The 26,138-nt window shown below is 42.5% G+C and overlaps 1 protein-coding gene across 2 annotated transcripts in view; it reads right to left on the bottom strand.

Moving 5' to 3' along the window:
* The window catches only part of LOC125887893 (genetic suppressor element 1-like), a 49,387-nt gene extending 37,245 nt beyond the window's left edge, over nucleotides 1–12,142 (bottom strand). For both annotated transcript variants that reach the window (XM_049574992.1, XM_049574993.1), the window contains exon 1: nucleotides 11,767–12,142. In XM_049574992.1, the coding sequence (XP_049430949.1) occupies nucleotides 11,767–11,803 (37 nt within the window). In that variant the 5' untranslated portion in view covers nucleotides 11,804–12,142. The remainder of the gene's footprint in view (nucleotides 1–11,766) is intronic.
* Nucleotides 12,143–26,138: the final 13,996 nt, after the last annotated feature.

Here is a 26,138-nt window from a genome sequence, read left to right as displayed (position 1 = left end):
GTCGATTAGGAAAAGGGCCAACTCGGGATCAGTTTTAAAACCTTTCAAATCTCTCAGCTCTCTCCACTTGGTGAATGCCCGACCGAGGTTTACACGCATTTGGGCTCGAGCCCTATCACTGTCCCGTTTAGCCTTCTTCTGTTCTTCTGTTCTCTTTCTTTTAGATGGTGCTCCTTCTTTATCCACCATGACATTGAAAGTACAACCAAGTCCTTATAGATAGATCTAGTAAAACTGTAATGTGTTCAGCAATGCCCATTGGGTACCGCTTACTCGAAGAACACTCTGTAAACACGGCTCTTCTTCTTCTCTCAATTTATTGGCAGATCGCAAACAACTTCCAGGTGCATACCACCACCTACTGTACAAGAGACTACTCCCTACTACATGTCATTTAGCCTGTTTCTTAAATCCTACTTGTAAACACGGCTCCTTCTTCTTCTTCTGTGGTTTAATGGCTGCGGGCCGCTGTGGGCCACTGCGGGTGTGTAGACTCTGTAGACTAGAGCAAGGCTTTTTTGTTGCTGTTGGGTTCAAATAAATATGCAGATGTTCAAGGGGGGGTAATACAAAATAGGGACAGTTTTATAAATGGTAAAAAGTTCCGCACAGCTGCCTTAAATTTTTTCTCATTCGTACACTGTCTATATCAAAGCCTCTCTGTTTGTTCTTCTAAATTACACATGTTTCTAATACTTAAAGGTCTAGTTTATGGAATTTAGGGGGATGTCGTGGCAGAAATGGAATATAATATAATAAGTATGTTTTCTTTAGTGTATAATCCCCTGAAAATAATAATTGTTATGTTTTCATTACCTTGAGAATGAGCCATTTATATTCAATTCAATTAATTTATATTCGGGGTGGGGGGGGGGGGGGGTTGTTCCTCCCACAGTCACAGCTAAAGGCTGCCCAGTACAACCCAAGTCTGTCCTGGTGGCCACCGAGCAGTGGGCGGGTTAAAGGCTTTGCTCACAGGCAGCTCAGTGGAGACAAGGATTGATCAAACTGCTTCTCTGACATTTAGACCACCACTGCCCCCAAGATAATGCTGGCATTATTCTATGTGTTCGTTATTGTCAACTGTTTCCATGAAAACACCAAAATCAATGTAAGTCTGTCCCTCAACACTGTTCAACATCTCCAGCCTGCTTGTGGCACTCAGTCCCAAGCTCCATTGTTCCCACTGACAATGTAAATCTTCAAAAATAGGTACCAAACATAGTTTTATTTTATTCTTTTAGCATAAACTAATTTCCTGAAACAGCGAGCGTAAACAGGAATAAAGAGGAGGACTTTGGTCTATTTTAAACTGCCGATTAATACATGTTCTGTGCTCCAGTGAGTGTTCACAGCAGTAGGATGGTGTGTGTGGGATCAGTTTAAAATCAACTTAAAATGCTCACGTTCATTAAGGAACATGTCACCCAGTGTGGCTCATTGATGTGTTTTTAATAGTTTCTGGACGACACTGGAGCTCTGTGGCACAGAGGAATGAGCTCAATTACACTCACTGAGGCAATACTTGTTAGGAGGATCGATTCATTGCTTGTTTTCTGTGTTTTCATGTAATCGTTTGACGTTAGAAAAATATAAAGTATTGTCAGTCTTATCATTTAAGTTGAGCTGTGTTTTTTATGAGCAGAAAGCTGTCTATGTTTTTAAATTCATTGATTTTCTGGAGCTGAGGATGCCATTTTCTCATGGGGGCAACTACAAAAGAGGGAGCTGAATCAAGCGTTACATTAAAACAGAGGAACTTGTAGGTGAAGTCTGCAGCAAATCAAAAATATAGAAAATCACATATTTCTTCTTTTATCCTTTTTGCTCTACATTCCTGCATTTTTCTAATTCTCCTCCTCTTCCTCTTCTCCTCACTCCTTCCACACTGTATCTTCTCTCCTCCGCCTTCCTGTCCTCATTTGTTCATCCCTCCCTTCCTCCTCTCTCTCCTCTATTTGTGTCCTCTCTCATGATGTTACTCCTCCTCCTCCTCCTCCTCCTCTCGCTCTCTCTCTCTCTCTCTCTCTCTCTCTCTCTCTCTCTCCAGATGGGTGGCAGAGAGTAGCAGCTTGCTGTGGTCAGGCCAATTATTTACATAATTATGATCTCCCACTTAACCACATGATCCCTTACCTGGGTGTGGGCAATTAAAGCCGGCATCATAATGCAGATTATGCAAATACAGCCGGAAGCGGAACAAGGTGGCGAGAGATCACACATGAGCAAACACGTGCCCTGTAACTGTGTGTGTGTTCGTCTACTGTTGGTGTGTGTGTGTGTGTGTGTGTGTGTGTGTGTGTGTGTCAGAGGGTATGTATGTATGTGTGCAACAGAATAAGGGAAATTGTATTTTTTGTTCTTGAAGTCCACAAAATGTCTAAATGTCAGACACCAGATCAGGACTGACATAAATATCTTAGTTCACCCAAAGCCCTGCCAAATGATGAAGATGAGTTTTCATTAAAACCAAATCTTATAAAGGAAAACTAATGTCTTAAACGTTCTAGTTACTGAATTAACTATCAAAGGGCTGTGGGTGAAGTAAGAGCACGGGGACAGCTTCTCTATGTAACTTAATTTACTTTAATGTCCAAAAAAAGGAACAGAGGACAACTGAACATCGACAACAATATTAGAATCTCACATCTTATATCACTCCGCCAAACTTAATCATAACTCTCATTACCTGCACGTGAGGTTCATGATGTTAAATAGTTCCAAATTTAAAGTAAAGAGCAAAATAAAATATGTAAACAATATATGAATGTAGTTAACATTAAACTATGTAAATGCAAAATAATGAAAATAAATCTCATCTTACAATAACTTACTACCAATACTAAGTCTTTTTTTGAGGATTGATACTTGCATCAATAGGATCATGACCCCAAATCTGTCTGTCTCATGTTAGATCAAGTTTTGGGCACATTAACACTCTCATCTTAGCCTCTCTGTTGTGTACATGAGTGCACATCACCTTGTTAGTTCAGACACATTTTTATGAATTATCATTAGTAACTGCTTTTCATAAAACAAGGCAGTCAGTAGAAAGACATGATTACTTTTGAAATTGTTGCTACATGACCAGAGAAAACAGAGAAAAAAGGCTGGGGCATTCGCGTTTGCTCAAGAGGTAGAAAACCTACAATTACCAGAATGCACTGCATCAAACTGGACCAGTGAAAGCTCCCACTGGTGGCCAGCTTAGCCATTTTGACTATGGATGTGTAATACTAAATAGATAAGGGATGCCAAGATGGCACCGATTCATTCTCACCTGGTACACACGCCATTTAAGTTTCTAGTTTCCGTCCATAATATGCGACCCATAGACTTTACATCGTGATGACATCATAGATATTAAAAATGTCTTCTCTCAGCTTGAGGAATGTTTTACAAATATAAACCACCATGGCTAAAGTATTCATAAGAGAAAGTGTCATAATTAACTTTATTTTCAGTCCTGTTGTCAGTTTTACAAACATGTCTTTTACAATAGTGGCCGAAGCAGAAAATGCTTCTTGGGCTGCAAGATTTTTTTTGCTGCAATACCCTAAGTGACCACTGGGAAAAATTGGAAGCAAGGCTCAACGGTATTTCTGGGGGCAGGAACAATATGGTGGCCGGCTGGTAACAAGCACTGAGTAAGCAAGAAATAGGCACCACAGTAAGAAAAGTATTGTATATGATCAGCACTGCTTAGATTTACTGTTTGATCTCAGGTTTTTCATCCTCTATTTTCAAATAGCCTTCAGGAAACAGTATGGTGCTCATTTCTTGTTCAAGAATTCTACTACTACAGCCAAACAGTGCACTAAAATATGTTTCTGAAGACATTTAAGTTAAGAAATAGGCAATACAGTTACAGAATCTGAGTTTATATTTGATCAACACTGCTTAGTTTTACACTTTGATCTGAGTTTGGTCTTGATCTGCCTCTACTCTGTGTCTGCAAATGAGGCAGTACCATCTGTAGCTTGAGAAACAGCCCTACAGCCAACGAAAATCCAGATTTGAGCTGAAAGATGAGCAGGGAGATCTGGGTGCTTGTTAGATGGAGTGAAGTTTACCACAGTTTACTGACACATTCTGCCGACACTGTTATGACACAGAGGTGATTGGCAAATTATCCCTTTAATGTTTGGCTAATGGTAATGAAATGTATTCAGAATCAGCCTATCCATGATGCAGTGGTGTAACTTGGTACAAATTCAAACTTTGCTGTATCGTCACCGCTATTCTAAAGTGAGGTCTGGGGATTATCCAGACTGTTGTTTCTCAAAGGAGCTGAGCTTTACAAATGTAATTTCTCAGTGTTGTGAGCACCAACAACAAAACTCACTTCCATTATACTGGAGTGACAGCTTAAATTTCAGGGAGGGGTATCTCACAAAGTACACAAAATGGAAAATATCTGCATGGCCAGTCAATGCTCGGAGGAAATAAGAAAATATATATGCTTTGTTTTTTTATTTGTGTGAACTGACCCTTTGAAGTCAGACTGTATTTATGGTGCCAGCTTGTTTAAAGAACAAGATGCACTGCTGAGACAGAATATACAGAGGGGAGAAGGGTTAATGAGGCTGTGGGTCACTGTGTGTGTGTGTGTGTGTGTGTGTGTGTGTGTGTGTGTGTGTGTGTGTGTGTGCAGTCACATGTGCAAGTTCACTGAGAACCTGCTAACATGGTGCGGCCAGGTGGCAGACAGACCCATGCCCATGGGTGATCAACAGGCTCTTCACTGAGGTGACATCATTGATTGTGTGTGTCTGTGCATGTGTGTGTGTGTGTGTGTGTGTGTGTGTGTGTGTGTGTGTGTCTGTGCATGTGTGTGTTAGAGAGAGAGGACCACATCCCTCCCGGCTGGAGCGCTGTGGCTCCTCACAAGCGAGGCATGTGCAAACATGCATCTGCATTATGAAGCATACATGCCCTGTCTGACGGTAACTGCCATCTAACTGCTGTTAACCAGCTCTCTGTAGAGGCCCCTCCCCGCACACACACACACACACACACACACACACGCACACTGCACACACACACCACATGCACACATACGTACACACTGACACATTCAATCAATTATGTTTTGACATGGTTCATGAACATGCAGATGGTGCAGGACCAGCGGGGGCAGAGGAGTATCTGGGTACACTCTCTCTCCCCAGTGTAATTCAGTCCTGCAGATGTATATGTGTTTGCCTATGTGTGTGTGTGTATATGTGTTTTTCTGTGTGTGTGTGTAAATGTGTGTGTGTGTGTGCGTTAAGGAGTCCACCTCCCTGTAAAAGATATTAATGCCGGCAAATTTTAGCTGCTGTATTTTCATTTGGCTAATCCTCCTGCCATCTGCTCGTTATCATACACCGCGCTGCTTATTACAGTTTTACTCTGTGTGCTGGTGTATGTGTGTATTCTGAGCATGTGCATGTCATGTCTGTGTGTGTGTGTGTGTATGTGTGTGTGTGTGTGTGTGTGTGTGTGTGTCTGCTCTGGAAAGTGTGTGCGAGTGTGAGCTACCAGGAGTTGTCGTTATCACCTCGGGTCAAAATCTGCTGGCATTTATCCCAATCTCCCTCGCTGAGTGAGCAGGCAGGCTGCATGCACGCCTCTGTGTGTGTGTGTGTGTGTGTGTGTGTGTGTGTGTGTGTGTGTGTGTGTGTGTGTGTGTGTGTGTGTGTGTGTGTGTGTGTGCGTGTGTGTGTTTGCATGTGAGATCTCACATCAAAGCTTTTTGCTTGTTCTAAATGAATGTAAACATCACAGAGCAGGCATGTTTGCCTGTATGTGCGCCCGTGTATGTGTGCGAGTGTGTGTGTGTTGCAGGGTGTACATGTGCTTTAAGTGAATCCTCTGTTAATTAAGAGCTCATTAGTGACACCAGCTCTTTGACCAATTAGGGCGGCTTGCTTACTTGCTCACTTGTTTGTTTTCTGGTTGAGACATTACCAAACACGTTGTTTTATTCATCCCTTTTCTTTTACACCCTTTCTCCGGGTTTATTTTCACTCTCTCTGGAGGACAGGAAACATAAAAAATACATTATGGTTGTTTTGCACTTTTATTCTACTTTTTTTTTTTTTTTTTTTTTTTCCTTGGCAAGAGAAAGTCGCCCAGCTCCCACATGATGTTTGTGTGTGTGGTTTTTATCTCCTTTGTGTTATCAAGCTGTTGTCATGGTCTTTTATTCATCTCATTAATAACAGTGCCCTTGAGGTGGAGCACCGCGACCCTGTTTTCATCGGCACACGCTAGTGAGCACACAGATGCAGACACACACACATACACACAATTAACAGCACAAGAGAGCCTGACAGCAGCTTCCTTTGAGGCAGCACCCACCTCAGCCCCCCCTGCATGAACACACAAAGACTCCACAAACATACAGAATGGAAATATGGCCAAACACACACACACGTGTTAGTGTGCCAGCGGCTTCTCCACCCACTAAAAACATATACATATGCACACAATACCTCGTGCCCTACTTAAAATAAAGACACAGAAGCGGAGATTGAATTCTGGCTCCACCACAGCACAGAGGCTGACGTACGAGGCAGAGCCCACCTGGCATCTTAACCAAGGTAAAATGAAAGACAAGGAGGTGAGAAATGAAAGGAAGCAGGAAAAAAAGGGAAACAAGAGAGTCAAATTAAAGGATGCTGATGCACCACAGAGGTATTCTCAGTCAGCACAGGCTTTTAGGACTAGTTTACAGAAATCAATTAACCATCCTGGATATCATCAACGACTGATTGTGTTGATTTTTATGAGTTATTTTATACTGTTCTCAACTGTATTTTATCTTTTCCCCCTTTTTCCTCAATGACACTTCAGCAGCTCCCTGAACATTCACAAGCATGTTCTGCTGAAGTCATTACTCTTCTGCAGCCTGAGAAACGAGTATTTATTTGTTGTACGTAGAACTGCTGCTGCTGCTGTGCAATGCAGGAAAAATATTTAGAGTGAAGTTATCAAATGCCGCGCTCACTGTACAGCAGCCTGAGGCTGAGTGAGAAGTGTGTGTGTTGTGTGTGTGTGTGTGTGTGTGTGTGTGTGTGCGTTCATGTGACATCTGCCATAAATCACAAGCCACAGTGTCCTTGTAGCTCTAACACATATCATGGAAATCAATGCAGAGGTCAAGTCGAACACAGCTACCCAACCCCCGAAAATACCACAGCAGCCAATAAATATGGCAGGCTAATACACACGTCAACGACCCAGCTCTCTCACCCTATTGACTCGCCGTGGGTAATGTGTGTGCGCGCGTGAGTGAATGCATGCATGGACAGAAACACAAATGTCACAGTGTTCAGTCTTTATGCAGACGTTTGAGCCTGGTTTGACCTGATGACATTGTGAGGGCTGGAGATGAACTATCTCAGCCTGCTGGACCACTGTGTACAACATTAAAGGACAGATCTGGTGATTTATTCCTTATTTCTCTTTTTGTCTAGGTGACATGTTCCTTTATAATGAAGACACTGTTCTGAATCAGTCGTCCTGCTGCTGTAAATGCTCACTAGGGGCCTAACTGTGTGTTAATCCACAGCAGAAAATAGTCCCCAGAAATACACTATTTACTCCACCTTTGAGAACTTTTGTTAACAACCACAGTGTCAAGCTGTTTTAGCAAATTATTTACTTTTTAAAATCAGAAATAAAGGTTCCTCCTGAAGGACTGAGGTCCTATACAGAGAAATTTGCCTCTGAGGAACCCATTTTAAGATGAAATGGTTCTCTAAGGGCTCCACTAAGGGAAGAAGTTCCTAATGGATTATTAGAGACTATACAATCGCTGTTCTTCAGCCATTCTGCCCCCGACCACTGGAGCTCTCTCCCCCATGACATTCACAACGTTGACTCCCTTTCCACTTTCAAATCCCGTCTGAAAACACACCTTCTTAAGCTGGCATATTCGGTCTGATTTAATGGAGACACACATACGCACTGATGATGACGTTATGATGATGATGATTTTATACCTAATATTTATATTATGATTTTTGTCTAATCATTTTATTATTTTTATTGTATATTACAGAATTGTTTGATTTTATGATCTATGGATAAATTGCTGCTTTTTTTTTCAATTGTGTCTTGTGAGGTGTCCTGAGTACTCTGAAAGGCGCCTATAAATAAAATGCATTATTATTATTATCAGTAGTAGTAGTGGTAGTGTTATTATACCACATGGTCCGCGGAAATACTTTCTTCTTTTTTATTGTTTTTTTTTTTTTTTTACAATACCTGCTACTTGGCATTTTGTATTCAGTTATAATTGGAACAGAGTTTCTGTTCCCAGCTCTACAGCCCCATTGAAATAATAAAGGCTGTAGTTGTGATTTTACGAAACTTTACCCTCTAAAAACATGACTGGGAACCATGGGTGTTGTGAGTTGCACTGGACCACATCAGCCCCGGTCCTTCAGCATCTTCAGGAAGCTCAACGCTGCTGGATGTTGTTCCTTTGACCCCAGGCTGACCTGTTAAACTAAAAATAATGATTAGATCCATAGGTAATGTAGTCCATTACTGTTTTTAGAGGTTTCTAGAAGCCTCTGATAGGGTTTCAGGTGGAAACTTTGTAAGAGGATCTACCAGGAATCAAAATGGCTTCACCTTTGGCAGGGTTCAGCAAACTTCACTATCAAAATAAATAAATAAATAAATAAATAATCTGCCAGGAGCTGCAAAACATATTTGAGCTTTAAAATGAAGGTAGCCTAAAATTCAGAAGGAAAAATTTAGAGGAGATGTGATACGACCATTTTACAACTGAAGAACATAAGTATCACTTTAGGCCTACAACAATGAAAATTGAAAATGAAAATGTTTTTTAAAAAAAAAAACTTAATTAATTTTCATATTTTTCGGTCAAAGCCACAGGGAGCCACTGGAAAGGGACTAAAGAAGCCATATGCACCTCCAGAGCTCCAGGTTGCCGACCGTTGTATTATGGGGACAAGCTGAAGAGCCCTATAACCTACATTTCTAGTTAGGACATTTATATCTAAGAGTGTATATTTGTGACTCATTTTTAAAGACTGACGTCTTCAATGTCTGTGGCTCAGTGCCACAAATAGGTTGAAATCGTATTTGAAGACAAACCAAGGCAGGTTTGGTTTTGGTCTTTTCGTGGGATTTGTTGACAACAAGAAAAAATACAAAATATTGCCAGCTTTATCCTTTAAACACGGTAAAAATGTTTTTGTTTATTTAATAACTTGCAAACTCCCAGCAGCCTTGATGCACCTCCTCCTGGGAAAACATTCTGATTTTAAAAAATACAATTTCTGACTGACAAGTCACTGAGAGGAAACAGTAAACTGCTGTAATGTGTGTGGTGCACATCACCGGGGGGTCCAGAGAGTAGGAGATAGCAAAATGCCACTTTCTTTTCCTTATGATACCGTGTTAAGGTTGTGGTGTGCTCTGGGTAACAATGCATAAATGTAGCACACACACACACACACACACACACACACACGCACACTCTCCCTTTCATGTCTCCTATCTCACACTTTTTTCTTTTCCTGTTGATGGTTTTATGAGAGATTTTCATGTAGATAATATGTATCATTAACCTGATTTTGTATTGTTGCCTCTAATCTCCATTCCTGTCTCATCCTTACTCTGCTCCACTCCTTCTACCCTGACTAATCACACAGTAATCGCTACACACACACACACACACACACACACACACACACACACATCCTTTACCCCTCACCCCCTACATTGTCAAATGATCATTGAGGAGCGAGCGTGTGACTGACACTGTCTCCACAGCAACGGCAGTTAGGACCAGGAGGGGGGCTGGGGCATCTTCCAGTGTGTGAATGATGAGAGCACACACACACACACACACACACACACACACACACACACACACGCACCTTTCTAGCCACAAACAGAACAGACAGGTGCACGCAACCACACACACATAAAGGTGCCAGCTATGACAAAAACCCATTTACACACATGCACAAAACCACAGTCACACACACACACACACACACACACACACACTACTCATGCACACAGACGTTCAAAAGTACACACGCTACGCAGACATTAAGCGAGACCTAGGAAACTGAAAAAAAGGAGGATGAAAGCGAGAGTGGAGGGAGGGGAGGCGGGAGGAGGGGGTGGGGGGGGGTGTTGCTTCCTGGAGAGATTTTCTTCCTCTCTCATCCACACGCACGCGCAAATAGAAAACACACACACAAACATACAAACAATGACAAAGCACCACATAATCACTGTGATTCAATCATTTATGAAAGCAGATGTATAATTCAAAAACCAGCATGAAAGATTCACAAGGCAAAGAACATTGTTTAATCTGCCCTCCGCCCTCTAATTCCCCCCATCAATCCCTCCCTGTTTCTCTCTCCATCTCACTCCTCTCACCCCCTCCCTCCCCCACTTTTCACCTTTTGCCACAGCTGGGTTTTTAATCATTTACCACAGTCTGGCCCAGACAACTAAAAGGTCAGAGATCAGGGTTAGGGGTCGGGGAAAAGACACGTTGCGAAGCTCTGCCTTCATGCGAGAAGTGCTCTGTTTCAAACATTATCATTCGCATCATTTCCTTCACTGTCTAAATGAAAAAAAGAATCCCACTTCACACACCTTTTCTTTCACCTTCTCCTCGTAATACACTGCCTTCTCACTGACCTCTCCCTCCCCCCTCCTTTCTCTTTTCGATGTCGTTCTGTCATCCTGCCATCAGGCATGTTTAAGCACCTTTCTCAGGTAACCTCACACCTGTCTCCACGCTGACACTGGCTGCACTCTCTTGTATGTCACACACTCACCTGAAAGACTACGGACGCAAGACGCTCAGGCTGTTTGGCTAATGGGAGGCAGCAAAAGCTCCAAAGCAGAGGAGAGATAAGCCAGACAGTCAAGCAGAGAAAACCCCACTGTTAAAGATCACCCTTGATCGTGATGACACCCAACAATTATTTCATGCTCAGGGCTGAATTTCACTTTTTTAAAATTACTGATTAAACAGTAGATTTTTGTCTTCATGACTCAATTAACTGTCTGGTCTATAAGACTTGAACTGAAGACTGAGAAAACCAGCATTTGCATTTATTGTTTTAAAAAATTATGATGAATCCATTATCAAAATAGTTGCCTTTTCTTTTCTGTGGCTTAACTGCTCAAATATAGAAATCGACTTATCATTTCAGCTTGGTTTCTTTTTCTTATAAGTTGGAATTGTGGTCACTGCTTCAAGCATACATCCAGATTAACAAAAGATCCATACGTTTTGCAACAACTTCCAGAAAACTGGCAAAACAAATTCAAGATATAATGGTGTCTACAGATATTGCAGTCTAGAAAATGTCCAAATTGTAGATTCACAATAGCAGTAAAAAGAAAATACACAAGTAAATGCATGCTTATTTTGAGCGAGCAAATAAAAATGTTCCTGTAAGAAATATTAGCAATAACAGTTGCTGGGAAATTTTCATTTTAGAGTGATCAAAATGATGATTTTTATGACAAGAATATAATTCATCACAGTGGCTGCAGTATCTGTGACAATCACAGAAGCACAGGGTAACTCTCCTTACCTGAAAGAAGATTGTAAATCAATGTGACATCAATCAAGCTCTTAATTATGCCTTGAGACAATGATTGAATGAAAGGGAGATTCACTCTGTGCAGCCATGTGACCAGCACACAGTCTGATACAGTGTGACAGCACAGATGGACTTAGATACTGAATAAAAGTGGTCTTACCTGGGAGGTAGAAGTGTGGAGTCTTTAATCCAAACATCGTCCTGTATCACTCCTCCACCGACTCACAGAAGAAGAGTCTGGCTCACGGGAGGCAGGGTGGGGGCGGGCAGGGGGATCGGGCTGTGGTCGGCTGGGTTAAGGAGCTCGTTGTTGGTGTAAGTCATCAGACGGCTCCCTGCTCCAGCTCTCTTTGGGCCCTGCGGGTGCGAGGAGGGAGGAGGGGAGAGGTCAGCCTCTGTCTACCTCCCTCCCCTCCTCTTCACCCTCTGGACTGAACCCGTGTGGAGCAAAGAGGTGGAGGGATTAGAGAAGAACAGAGAGGAGGAAGAGGATGCAGAGGGGAAAGTGATAGAAAGAGAGGAAACGAGGAGGAGAAGAAATGCTCCACACGCTGAGGATAGGTGACAGTGTGCTCATGCCATCTTTTACTGAGGAGCTCGCCTGGGAGGGAGAGCCTCTGAGAGAGTTGGGAGGGTGACAGGGAGGATAGGGAGAGGGGGGGAGGGAGTGAGAGAAAGAGAGAGTAGAGAGAGAGTCTTCAGCCGGCGTCCTCTCCTTTTTTTAGTCCTGCGCTTTGTAATCCCTTCCTTGTTATTCATTCAGCGGCCTCTTGCTCGTTTGCTGTATAATGATCTGTTTTTCTGTGCCTCTGTTCTCTTTTCTGTCTCTATTCTTGCTTTATCCTCCCTCCTTTGCCTCAGTCCCACCACTGACTGCTCAGCTCAGCGAGCACAGAGGAGGAGGAAGGAGGAGGGAGGAGGAGGAGGAGGGAGAGAAAAGAGGGAGGGATGGAGGAAGGAAGGAAAAAAGAGGGGAGGAGAATCATAAGACGGATGAGTGAGGGAGAGATGAATGAGTTTATGTGAGTGTGTCGCGCACACGTGTCTGTGTGTGCGTTTGTGTGAAATATGAAGAGAGGAGGAAGGATGATTTAGTTGGCGTGTGTGTGTGCGTGTGTGTGTGTGTGTATGTGTGAGTAAAAAGAGATTGAGAGAAGGAGAAAGAGGGAGGAAGAGAGGCGAGAGGGTGTTGATGCAGTTCTCATTATCAGTAGATTGGACTGGTGCCTGAGTGACAGCTGATTCATCATGGGAGAGAGAGGAAGGGAGAGTGAAGGGGAGGAAAAAGTGTGTGTGTGGATGTGTGTGTGGAGCGAGGAGGAAGGGAAGAGGGGGGTTAAAACCTGCCCTTAAGCATCTGCTTCATTCAGATCTCCTCCTCTTTTCCTCTCTTTTTCCTCCTCTCCTCTTTTCCAGCCTCCAGTCCTGAAAATCAACAGTCTGCTGCTTTGGATCACAGACACGCTGGTGCATACCGTGATGTGACCAGCATAATTGTATCATCCACACACACACACACACACACACAATCACATAGCCCCAAAACCGGTCACATGCTCCCATTGATTAGACAGGCCTCATATGTCTGACACATCACGTTAGCCGGGCTTTCCATCAATTACTGTCCACTCTTGGCGAGCTAACGTCCCATCTACTGTCACTGAGACCCAATTCTATCACAGCCACGTTAGAGCTGGAGCCAGGAACCACTGCCCACACACACACACACACACACACACACACACACACACACACACACACACACACACAGCATCAAACCAAGCTGCATCACAGGGGATTGCCATTAGGAGCAATTATTTGAGGTGGTTCTGTGGTGTGCTGCTCGTTGGTGGTAGAAAGTCAACAGTGCCGTTTTGGAACGTCTTTTAGCCGCTCGTGGTTTCTGTCTCTATATGTCCATGGCGGCCCAGAGGGAACCTGGCTGCTCTATCACTGTCTCCATCTCCACACAGTAGCCCTCATTTCTCTCTGTCACTTCCTCTCTCACACATATGGTGTGCATGCAACCACATAGCCACACAGTGTCTGTTTCAATGCATGTGAACACACACTTTCAAGGATAAGAATGTAAAAGGACGCAGACGGATTTTTTGCCTCAGTTATTTCACCTCTCTCTTCCCATTTACTCTCTACATCCGCACTACTTCCTCTTCTGCTTCATTGTATTTACAATTCTTCTTCTCTCTTTTCTTTACCTCTCTCCATCTTCTCTCTGAGTTGTGAGGGGGAAGAGTGCTCGTGATAAGATTGATCGCGAGGGTCTCAAAGAGCTATCTATAACCCCGTCTGTCACAGCTGAATCAATGCAGAGAGACTGCTGCAGGACACACTGTATACAATACATACACACACGGGTATAAACATAAACACACGTGCAACACAAGGATGTGTACAGGCGTGCAAAGCCTTACAAACACACACACACACACACACACACACACACACACACACACACACACACAGACTGATCAACAGCTGTGGGAGCAGTTGTGAAACATCAGCGAACCACAAACTGACAGTGGGGGCAGACTGGAGAGGAGAGATAAAGAACACTGAGGAAACAGCAAAGAGGATGGAGAGGTGGTGGTGGGGAGGGTGAGGGGGAGAGGGGGAGTTGAAGCGGGTGAGTGTGTGTGTCATAAAAAAACAACTTGTTTTTTGTGATTTTCTTGCATTCGCTCCTGAGTCTGAATCATCAAACTATTATATGTGTCCTCTTTTCTGTGTGATCTGCTCAAGCTGTTAACACACATACACACACAAAGACAACCCGCCAGCACTCTGCACAGACCCCTGACCTCTGGGGTCGAGACAGTCGAGACCCTTTGGCCCCGGGGGTCACGCTCTGATGCACACAGCCGGGTCGCCGGGGTCAAGAGAGGAGGAGGAGGAGGAGGAGGATGAGGGCCAACAAACACACAGCACGATGTGCGATGATTACAGACAGCAGCCAATAACGAGCGCCCACCTCTGACCTCATCGCCAGGGAAACATGAGGGAATGCCTGTCACCCAGGGATCAGTATAACTCAATCTATCACCGAGGAGTGACAGAGGAGCGGGAAAAAAAGAGATGCGGTCAATGAAATACCAGCTTTAACCATCCCACACAGCCCTCCTTTTCCTCATCGGGGCTCGTGTTCTGTCTTCAAAACAGTCGCCATCACACACACACACACTAGAAACAACCTCCCCACCCCCCTCTCTCACCCCCCCCCCCCTTCTCTCCTCTCCTGCCTGGCTCTTTCTCTATCATTTGCCTGTCAGATGCATGCTGTGGCAGAATAAGAGCTGACACCCCGGTCCCAGCAGCAACCAGGGGCTGCCATCAGCACTTAAACATTTTCTCTCTCTGCTACTTCCCCCTGCTCTCCCCTGCGTCCATGCAGCACTCTAGCTGCTGACAAGGAACACAGAGAAGATGACAAATAAAGGGAGAGAAATGATGGGAAAAAAATGAGAAAGCCCTCCTCCTCCGTGCTATGATTCCTGCTTTTCCCTCCCCTCTTGTTTTCTCTACACCCCCTCCAATACTCATCTCAGCCCTGGTGAGGTCACTGACCCCGAGTGAGTGAGCCTCATTACCCAGTCACTCTGTATCCACTCACATAGGAGGGGGTGTATGTATATAAATATATATATGTGTGTGTGTGTGTGTGTGTGTGTGTGCGTGCGTGTGTGCATGAGCATGTGTTGATGAGAGAAATAGTAAATATATTTGTCACTCCTGAAGTCACTGAGGCAGTTTCAGAAAAGACGTTTAAAGAGACGACAGAGGACGGGCATCATTGCCAGAGAGGAAAAGATTAAAAGACGGTGAATCGAGGATGGGCAGAGCAGAGGATAAAGTGACGGGGATGGATGGTGGGATGTGGAGAGGGTGGAGGGGTAGGGGTAGGCTTGTGTTGGATCAAAGATAATTGTCAGCGGAAGTCATTATGCACATATTGTATAGAGAAACCCGAGGACGCTTCTTTCAACCAATCCTTCTCATCATTTCCTCCTCTCCTCTTCATCAGCCTCTCGGTGTCTTCCATACCATCAAGGATTTAATTGGACACTGATGGGTTCACTGTGACCTCGAGAGAGAGAGAGAGAGAGAGAGAGAGAGAGAGAGAGAGAGAGAGAAGAAGTTAAAATTGCTAGGACAGGAATTGTCGGGACATGAAACCGAATCCACACCACCATCGGCATTAGTCTGTTACAGAAACACTTACAAATGATCCAAAAGGCAGTGCAATCACAGGCCTGTCTCCTCCAAAGTTATGACACAGCCTCAGACATTCAGTAATAACTCCCTAAACTGCAGTCTTATTGAGGTTTGGATTGCTATGGCGGATTTAGATTGGTTTGGTCTGTGTGTCTTTGTCTGTGTAGTGCACAGTGTGTGTTGGTGTCAGCCTCCATATGTGAGCAAGCAAATGAGGATGAAATGGGAGGGAGTTATCACTGTGTTTCCCCACTCCCACAAAAAAACTAACTCCAACCCTCAAGCTAAACTCTGGACTCAGGCTGTCTGGTGCCTGTCTGGCCACGAAACTATCCTAAACACGCCATTCATGCATGCTCACATAGACATGTATTACCAGAGTGTGGCCTGCTGAAGCCCTGAATCAGCACACATACACACACACATACACACACACTCACAAGCTGACGCTGTCCCACCACAGCATGCAGAGCAGCATAAATCAAGACTGTTAATGGGCCTGAGCCACAGGGCTTCACTGTACTTCTCCACCCCTCCAAACTCCCTCTCTTTCTGTCTCTCTCTCTCATGTCCATCTGTCCGTTTGCAAGTATGAGCAGAGCACAGTCACACACGCACTGAATGGGAAATTAGCCTGCTGCTGTGACAAGCGGTCCTGTGAGTGTGTGTGTGTGTGTGTGTGTGTGTTTCTGTGAGTGTTCATGGGCACGAAGCATGTGTATGTGTGTCGGCATATGTCTACATACACATACAGTCAGATTTTTTTATGCTTGATGTTTCTGTTCATGGGAAAAAATTAACATAAAACGTCCTCTAGATGGTACGACTGAATGTTTTTGAATGATATGAAGAGAAATATAACTAATTGATTTTTAATAAGGTCATTTCTGAAATTCAAATTGTCTGTCTGTCTGTCTGTCTGTCTACATACAGGAGAACGAACTGAATAAGTAAGTTCAGACACATAATAAATGCTTCCATTTTGGATAAAGACTCCTTTGCTCCCCTGGTGTGACAGACAGCGCTCTCCATCACCATCATTATCAGAACAACAAATGAGCAAATATCTTTTGTAAGAATGGTGTTTTGGTTCTGACATCTCGCGGTTGCCTAATACCTTCCTGAGACACTAAAACATGCTCTCTTCTTTTCTTTTTAAGGTGCACTGGAGTATTGAACATTGACCTGGGTAATTTTATAGACTGTATATAAAGATGGACGATATGACAGCTCCCCGTCACCAGCACAAGATGGCAGTGCTTTTGTCTAGGATAATTTGGTTTCATTGTTGTACAGTGGGAGTAAGTGGAGACGCGATGTCCATCTTTATGTACAGTCTATAGGTAATTCACAAAAGAGGGATTTAAAAAAAAGGGATGGGAGGGACATCCTGGTGACCATGTGGTAAATACACATACCAAATAAACACTTTTTATACAGAAATCCCGCAATAGGGTTGCAACGAAGACCTTTCATTACGCCGGCTTTGCTTTTTCATATAGAACCAAACAACACAGGCATCGCTGTGTGTGATTTTAGATAGCATGCTAGCATTCTGGAAGTAAAAGGTACGTGACGGGCGTGACATCTAACATAACAGTGTTGGGCAGTGCTTTCTAAACAGTAACAATGGAATAACACAACAAAAACGATTTACCGTCCCTGTTAAATGGCAGCTGATCTCATCGTCTGCTCAGGGGGTAAGGAATTCCTGAACCTCATTGTCTTCCCAATTTGTGGAAATTTTTGGTTCCTGTACTTCTTCTTTGAGTTAGCTGCTAACTGCTGGTAGCTGCTTTATAAATCTGTAAGTGGTGGGCTCCACACATAACATATTGTCAAAACATCACACCCACTTTGTCCATGGTCCTGTTCTGCATTTGACTTTTAATCCTGTAATCTCTGCTGTCTAATAATTTGCACACCATATGTTCGTCTCTGTCTCTGTCTCTGTCTCGTTGTTCTATAGACATGTCTTAACTTGCTGTGGCCCCTCCAGTCATTTGACATTTGACATTGAGCCGTGGCAGTGACCCTGCAATGGTCTCAAGCTTATGTGGAATTGTGTTCAGTGTAGACATTTGGAGTGAATCAGACAATGTTGGTACCTATTTTCATCTATCTATCTATCTATCTATCCATATCCATTTGTCTGTCCTGTCCATCTGTCCATTGCAAGTATGACAGACACACACTGACACACACGCTGAGTGGGAAATTAGCCTGCTGCTGTGACATTGGTCTTCAGTGTGTGTGTGTGTGTGTGTGTGTGTGTGTGTGTGTGTGTGAGCGATATGTGTTGCAGTGTGTGCTTTGTTTGGCCCCGCTCTGTCTACCCAGATGGTGATATCTAGTGATTATCCCTGTATGTATCTCCTCCTCATCCTACAGCCCTTCTGGGTCAGTCAGGTCCCACCCTCAGTGTGCCACCATCCGTGGTGCCACATCGATTATGCTCCCCCGGGAAACAAAATACACCCCCGCGACCAGGATCACATGATCGGAGCTCCACAGGAGAGTTTTGAACTTCTCTCAGCACATTTCCCTGCCCTGCCCTGACCATCGAGGTGACCCCTGACCTCTGACCCGCCCTTTAAACCTCTAAACCTGCGTCTGTCCCTTGTGATGCTTTGTGACCTCAAAGGATCATAAATCACTACATCAGATACAGACTGAGCCTCGGGCCTTTTTGCTCTGATACCTTCTTCCCAAATCATGAAATTTTGTCTCAAGAAATTCAATCAGAATCTCTAAATGACTTCCGACACTCACATCTAATTCTTTTGAGGATCATTTGCAGGAAGTGTGAGCACAAAGTGGGATAAGAAGGGAGGGGGGAATAGACAATACTGATGAGAAAGAAGTAACACGCTCTTTTTGCAAAACATGGCACATTTGTCTTTAATGAATTTTGTGTTTTATAATTTGTAGTCACATTAGTCAACTGACAGGATAAAGGTGCTGCAAATAGTTTTTTATTTTACAGTAATAACAAATTTAAGAATGTGTGTTGCATTGCTCCTAAAGATATAAGAGATATGAGATATAAAAAGCATGGGCAGATTATGAGACAATGGGCCCCTGTGCACAGACATGCAGAGGGTCCCACCACCACAAGACACACAAACTTTATCTTTGTTATGATCTTTTTTTATTGTTGTTTTTGTCTCTTTGTAGTCATTTTGTGTCTGTGTAGTCGTTTTGTGTCTCTTTTCAGTCTTTTTGTGTCTCTATGTAGTCATTTTATAGTCTTTTTTTTATCTCTATGTATTTGTTTTGTGTCTCTTTGTAGTTGTTTTGTATCTCTTTGTAGTCTTTTTGTGTCTCTTTGTAGTCATTTTATAGTCTTTTTGTATCTCTATGTAGTCATTTTGTGTCTCTATGTAGTTGTTTTGTATCTCTTTTATTTTTTGTGTTTCTTTGTAGTTGTTTTATGTCTCTATGTAGTCATTTTGTATCTCTCTGTAGTCTTTTTGTATCTCTTTGTAGTTATTTTGTATCTTTCTGTAGTCTTTTTGTGTCTGTATAGTCTTTTTGTGTCTCTTTGTAGTCATTTTGTAATCTTTTTGTATCTCTGTGTTGTCTTTTTGTATCTCTTTGTAGTCATCTTGTATCTCTTTGCAGTCTTGTGTCTCCATGTAGTCATTTTGTGTCTCTATGTAGTTGTTTTGTGTCTCTTTGTAGTTTTTTTTGTATCTCCTTGTAGTTGTTTTGTGTCTCCATGTTGTCATTTTGTATCTTTTTGTAGTTGTTTTGTATCTCTTTTGTTGTCGTCTTGTATCTCTGTAGTCTTGTGTCTCTTTGTAGTGGCTTTGTGAATCCATGTAGTTGTTTTCTATCTCTTTTATTTTTTGTGTCTCTTTGTAGTTGTTTTGTGTCTCTATGTAGTCATTCTGTATCTCTTTGTAGTAATTTTGTATCTTTTTGTAGTCGTTTTGTGACTCTGTAATCTTGTGTCTCTATGTAGTGGTTTTGTGACTCCATGTAGTTGTTTTCTATCTGTTTTATATTATTTTGTGTCTCTTTGTAGTTGTTTTGTGTCTCTATGTAGTCATTTAGTATCTCTTTTCAGTTGTTTCTTTATAGCCATTTTGAGTCTCTTCCAGGTCTGTATGTGTCTCTTAAAGTTACAGTCTGCACGGGACATGAAGGGGGACCCCTGACACTTTGGACTCCTGGGTCTGTGCCCTGTAGGCCCGTTCAGTAATCCATCCATAGTAAAAGGGAAGATTTATGGTGAGGTATCAGACACAATTGATATTATAGTAATGAGATATTCTAAACTCATTAGCGTTTTCCAGAGCTTTCAACTGTATCCCCAGGTCATAAGTGATGTAATCACAAGAGCTGCCTTGATTTATCAATTAGTCTTTTTTTAATTTCCTTACTCAATCAATTTCAATCAATTTTATTTATAAAGCCCGATATCACAAATCACAATTTGCCTCAGAGGGCTTTACAGCATACGACATCCCTCTGTCCTTAGGACTCTAAGGAAAAGGAAAAACTCCCCCAAGAAACACCTTTAACAGGGGAAAAAAAAACTATGTTTATTGGCTTTTTTGCTCATTTTTATTAAACAGAAAAAACACCATCAATCAGTCAATTTATAGAAATTCAGCAGCTATTGTGAAAATTGACTTCAGCAGCACCAGACCTAGCACAGTCAGAATCGCAGGCAAGCTTCACCAAGTATTCATAACAAACAAGAACAAGAGCTAATGAGAAATCAACACAAATAAACAGCCTAGCAAACAAACAATAACAACAGATAACAAAAATATAAAATAATAGGGTATGTGCACATTGTAAAGTTAGATCTTTGGATCATTTTCTCCCTATATTCAATATTTTATTAATTTATTATTGAGAAAATAATGAGCGGATTAATCAACAATAAAAATAAGACCTACTAATTGCAAATGGTCATATGTAACCTCTGTCTCTGTTTCCCAGTGATTTTTCTTGAGTATCTAAGACCCACATGAACCTGCATTATCAGAGTTAAGATGATATCTTTGGGAACACATAACTATTATTTCTCATTGTTCAAACTTGCTTTAATTAGTGTTTTTATCACTACCGTAGTTGAAAATATTTTTTTATTATAAAGAAAATAGAAGTAAAGGCAGAATGTAACCAGTCAAATGATGTGCTTATTATGGTTAATAAGAAAATGTGTTATTTGTGCCAACTGTGTGCCATCATTTTATATTTCCTGTTGTCGCTTTTTAATGCATTATTTTTTAACTTATTTCTTAATTATCAGCATGAAGACATCTCTACTGTGTTTGTAGATCAGTTATTTGCTGAGAATCCCTTTGAAGGTCACTCTACTTACCAGGGTGTATCTGATGTACGTTTCAGACAGATGTGTTAGACTGATGCATTATGGTCGTTACACTGAATCATGACTTTCTGAAAATCACAGCTCTGCCTCCTGGGATATCTGACATGCTGCTGTGTGTAACCGCTGCTGTCACTTGTCAGTCAGCTGTCACTTAATATCTTGCACCAGTGCTGAATTAAAACGCTGAGGAAATACTGAGGAGATTTTTCTATTGAGGGGAAACATTTTATCAAGATAACAGATATTCAGATGTTTCATATTCCAAGGCTCTTTGGGAAACCCTGGCAGTCTGCACTAACTAACCAGATCAAGGATTATTCGAGCTCCACTGCCAACACACACACACACACATACACACCTTCACACACACGTCCACGGACACACTCACACATGCACATTACCTGGGGGGTCTGAGCTCCCCCTCTACAGGCCTTCACCCCACATGCTCATCTCAATTAATCACCCAACAAAACAGATGTCAGGAACAAAGGAACGATCTCCAGGCCTGTGGGGTAGAGGGGGTAGGAGGAGGAGGAGGAGGAGGAGGACAAGAAGGAGGAGACGGAGGGGAGGAAAAGCAAAGGAAGGAAGGAAGGATGGGGAAAAAGGAGAAGGAAGTGAATTTGGAGCTGTGGTGGTTTGTGTGAGGCAGGTGACTGGAGGTTGGAGGGGCACTTATAGTGGGATGTGTTAGCTGTTTATGTGCTTCAAGCCCAGTGTTACTGTTACTGTACAATACAAGATGAAACTGTAAAAGAGTAGGAAAGAAAAAAAAGAAGAAAAAGTCACGATGTAAGAGGGGGAGAGGAGCGAGAGACGGCGAGAGAGTGAGAAAACAACAAAGCCCTGGAGATGAAAGACGGTCTACAAAACAATGGATACAAAATAATGCTCTGCGGTGTGCAGAAATAGAGCAAAGATTGAAAACCTGCCAAGATAAAGACAAACCCCCGCTTTTGAACTGTCACTTCACCGCGATACTGTCAGAAAACAAATGGCAATCTTGACAGGTTTCAGCTGCTTTGAAAAGAGACAGAATCATATTTTATTCACAAACGCATATTTTATGGCTTTTATAGCAAAGATCGTAACCTGTTGTTAAGCACTGAATTCTTGAATCTCGTGCTAAATTATTGACATCTACATAATGTACAGATGGAGATGGGGGGAGGGGGGGGGGGGGCAGGGAGGGGGTGAAAGGAAATGAAATAGGAAGGACAGAGGAGGGAGGGTTGGAGGAAAGAGAGAGGGCAGAGCTCAGGGTGGAGGAAATAATGGGAGAACTGAAATTTCTATAACGTGCACTCTGTTGTTTTTACATACATCCATGAAAAACGCCACGCCGTCTGAAGTCTGAGCATTACAGGGAAAGTCATCAATCTGTTGGCATTATCTCTCCACTGTTTCTTTTCATCCGCCCGCCCATCCCTCTAAAGCAGCAGTGAGCTGCCTCTCTTTCCGTCTGCCTGTAGAGTGTGGACAGTGAGAGTTACAGCTCGCATCAATAATGGGCAGATAACGGCCCAGTCCTCAGTCTTCAAGCACAGCCTTAAATCACATCAGCCCTAGAGGAAAGCAAATGAAGAGAGAGGAGGAAAGGGGGGAAAGGCTTAGCACTGATAAGGCACACTACAACAACAACAACAACAACAACAACAACGACAACAGTGTAGCACTGGTAAAATACACACAAGTGGAGCAGAGCTGTATTGGGGGGAAAAAATTACAAGAATGCATCAATTTATGCAGCACAGAAACAAGGCTCTGTGTTGTAACTGAGAGTTCACACACTGAGCAACACACTGAGGGAGGAGAGAAAAGGAGACATGATGACTGAGAGTGTGTGTTTGTGTGTGTTTGTGTGTGTGTATTTGCATATGTGTCACTGCATGTCTTCAGGCCCATTTTTTTTTCTGTATGTTTGGATGACAGCAGCACATTACTGAGCTGCAGCATGGGACATGAAAAAGCACTTAATGAAGCGCTCTATCCCAGTGGCAGCCATTGATCCACAGCACACTGGGAGACACTGACCCATGTTGTAGGTATTGAACTAACGTACACAAATACACACAAGCGCTCGTGTTTTAAAGGAGAATTCTTTTATTACAGCTTGGGTTATATTGTCATAGTTTTGTCCGTCACTGCTGTCTGTAACAATGACAACGTATACTCACCAGGTTAGCAGCTGAGATCTGGATACACGACTCACTGAAAACAAGTCAAGAAGCACAAGCATTCAGATGAGCATACAGGTCTGAAACAGAAGCTCCTGGAAAGAGAGAATTAAGGCAAGCTAGATAATTACATTTATCACAGACTTCCAGGATCAACTTTGACCTGCTGTACTTGCCATCATAGATGGACTTTATATTGCAACTGCTGCATCGCAATCTCCCTCAGCAGACATAAAATTCAGTCTTATCTTATCTTATCTTATCTTATTACTTATGACTTATGACTTATCACTGACTGGGCCTACCAGGACCCCCTCCCCTGGCCTTTACCTGCAAAATTGTCACTCAAATTAACACACGTCTAACAGGAAGAGATTCTAAATGACCACAAACAGACAAAAATGAAAAATAAAAAAATAAAATAAAACAACGGAAACCAAAAAATGAGAAAAAAAAAGAAAAAAAAAAAACAGAAAAATTTTTTAGAAACACAAAACGACCTCAAGGAGACGTAAATTGTTCTCAAACAGACACAAAACAACTGTAAAGAGTCACAAATAATAACTCTAAAAAACCCCCAAAATGACCTCAAATAGAGACAAAACAACAACAAAAAAATCCCTATAAAATCAAAGAGACACAAAAACACCCCAAAGGCACACAAAATGATGACATGACACAAAATAACAAAAGAAATACAAAATGACCTCAAAGAGACATAAAATGATGTCGAACAGACCCTAAAATTACCTTAAAGAACGACAAAACAACAAAAAAACCCTCAAAATTAACTCAAAGAGACCTTAAAAACACAAAAAATGACTACAAAAAGAGACGAAACTACAAAAAATGGCCTGAAACAGACACAAAATGACACAAACAACAAAATGACCTCAAATACACACAAAATGACACAAAAGAAAAACCTCTGACAGACACAAAATGATCACAGGGGGACACAAAACCACAAATATACCCATAACAACTGGAAAGAGACTCAAAACAACACCAACAAAAGACAAAACCACCACAAAGTCTGTGTGTCTTGCTTCTATGTAGGAGAGGTGGTGGGACGTTTTGTGTCTCCATGCCCAGGGGCCTGTTGACTCATAATCCACCCATGCTTGCCACAGATAGCTGTCCTCTGTAAATGTGGGATTACCCACAATTCAGGCGTGGAGAAAGTGGCTTAGGTCACTGATATAAATATCAGGGAACCACCACTACCAAATATAACTATATTATAATATTATATTATTTTACAATGTTTGCAGGTTTTTCATTACGTCATTACCATCTTTCAGCATTCAGCAGTACATGAAATCTGTGTGAGGACACGAACTGCGTGTTGCTGAGAGGCCTATTTGTATTTTTCTTTTAACTCATCAAGTAACTGCGATGGCATACAGACCAAGTAGAGGAAGTTTCTGTTTAGTTCCATTTTTATTGGAACTACTCTAGTGTGCTCTCTTTTCCCTGACTCTCTGTCTTTTTCAAACAACAAGGTTTATTTGTGTTGGGAGGATCAATAGAAAGAGAGATCAAATACCTGAAGCAAGCATTCTCCCATAAGCTGCTGGTCCACAACAACATTGTCAAAATAAAAAAGGCGGGAGCTAGTGGTTTAAATAATCTGGATCAACTGTGAGCTTGTTTACATCTGACTGCTTCTGTTTCTTACCACATCAAACACTGCTGGAGAGATCTGGCAGTGTTTGTAGATCTCAGCAAGTTTTTCAAGAGTGAAATAAATCGGTGGTCAGCACTCCCCCAGTTTAGAGAAACAGGCTAGAGTTTAGAGTTTAGGTATAGGCTATATTTAGAATATTTTCACTGCTTTACCTTACTGTCAGACAGCACTTTCCAACGGCCAGGCCAGACTCCATTGAGAAAACTAATGATTTAACATCACTGAACACAGGAGCTGCTGGTTTACCACTGCCTTGAACAGGTATTTTCATTAAGTTACTATGTGTCTCTGGTGTTTAAAAGGCTTAGTTTGGGTTCACCAAAGTCGCACAATAACACAAACGATCTCACTGATCGAAGCAACAGTAAACCAGCGGCTCACATGTTCAGCAAGCTAAAATTAATGCTTTTGTCAATGGAGTCTGGTGGCTCTGACTAGAGCGTAGATGAGGCACTGAAGCCATTAATGGCTTTCCCGTTGGAATGAGTGCCTGGCGCAAAAGCAAACATCTTCTGTATGTAACACACTGACTATGGATAAGTATCACATTCAGCCCCACTTCAAAAAATCTGAAATCACCTTCATTTCAATCAACCTTCACATTTTAGGTCAGGATGTCTCCTTTCTTTCTGTCCCTTGCATATTGCCTTCTTTCACCCCTCCTCCATCTTTTGTGCCTCCATCTCCATCTTCCCTCCCTCCTTGCTCCTTTTTTTTTTTTTTTTTTTTTTTTTGTTCTTTCACTCTCTCACACACACACATCAACGCCTCTACACCTCAACCCACATCTCGTTCATCACTCCTCATTTGTCTCCTCCCAACTCTCTCTCTGGCTCCCTCTCCCTTGACATAATGATTCAGTGACACTTGTCTTTTCACTTCAGTGTCATGCCGACAAGAGGAGTACACACACAAACACTTGCACACACACACAGGGGAGAGTTGGAGGGATTGTACAGAGTAACAGGAGGTCTGCTTTAGCTCTACAGTAAACAGTGTGTGTGACATCCTCTGAGCTGGGGTCAGAGGTCAGCCGGTGTTACGTCAACTCCCTCTGCACCCTCGCTGCTGCCGGGGTCACACAT

Source organism: Epinephelus fuscoguttatus, linkage group LG4, assembly GCF_011397635.1.
Source record: "Epinephelus fuscoguttatus linkage group LG4, E.fuscoguttatus.final_Chr_v1".
NCBI lineage: Eukaryota > Metazoa > Chordata > Actinopteri > Perciformes > Serranidae > Epinephelus > Epinephelus fuscoguttatus.
The sequence above is the reverse complement of the archived record's forward strand: the minus strand, read 5'-3'. Positions and strand labels throughout refer to the sequence as shown.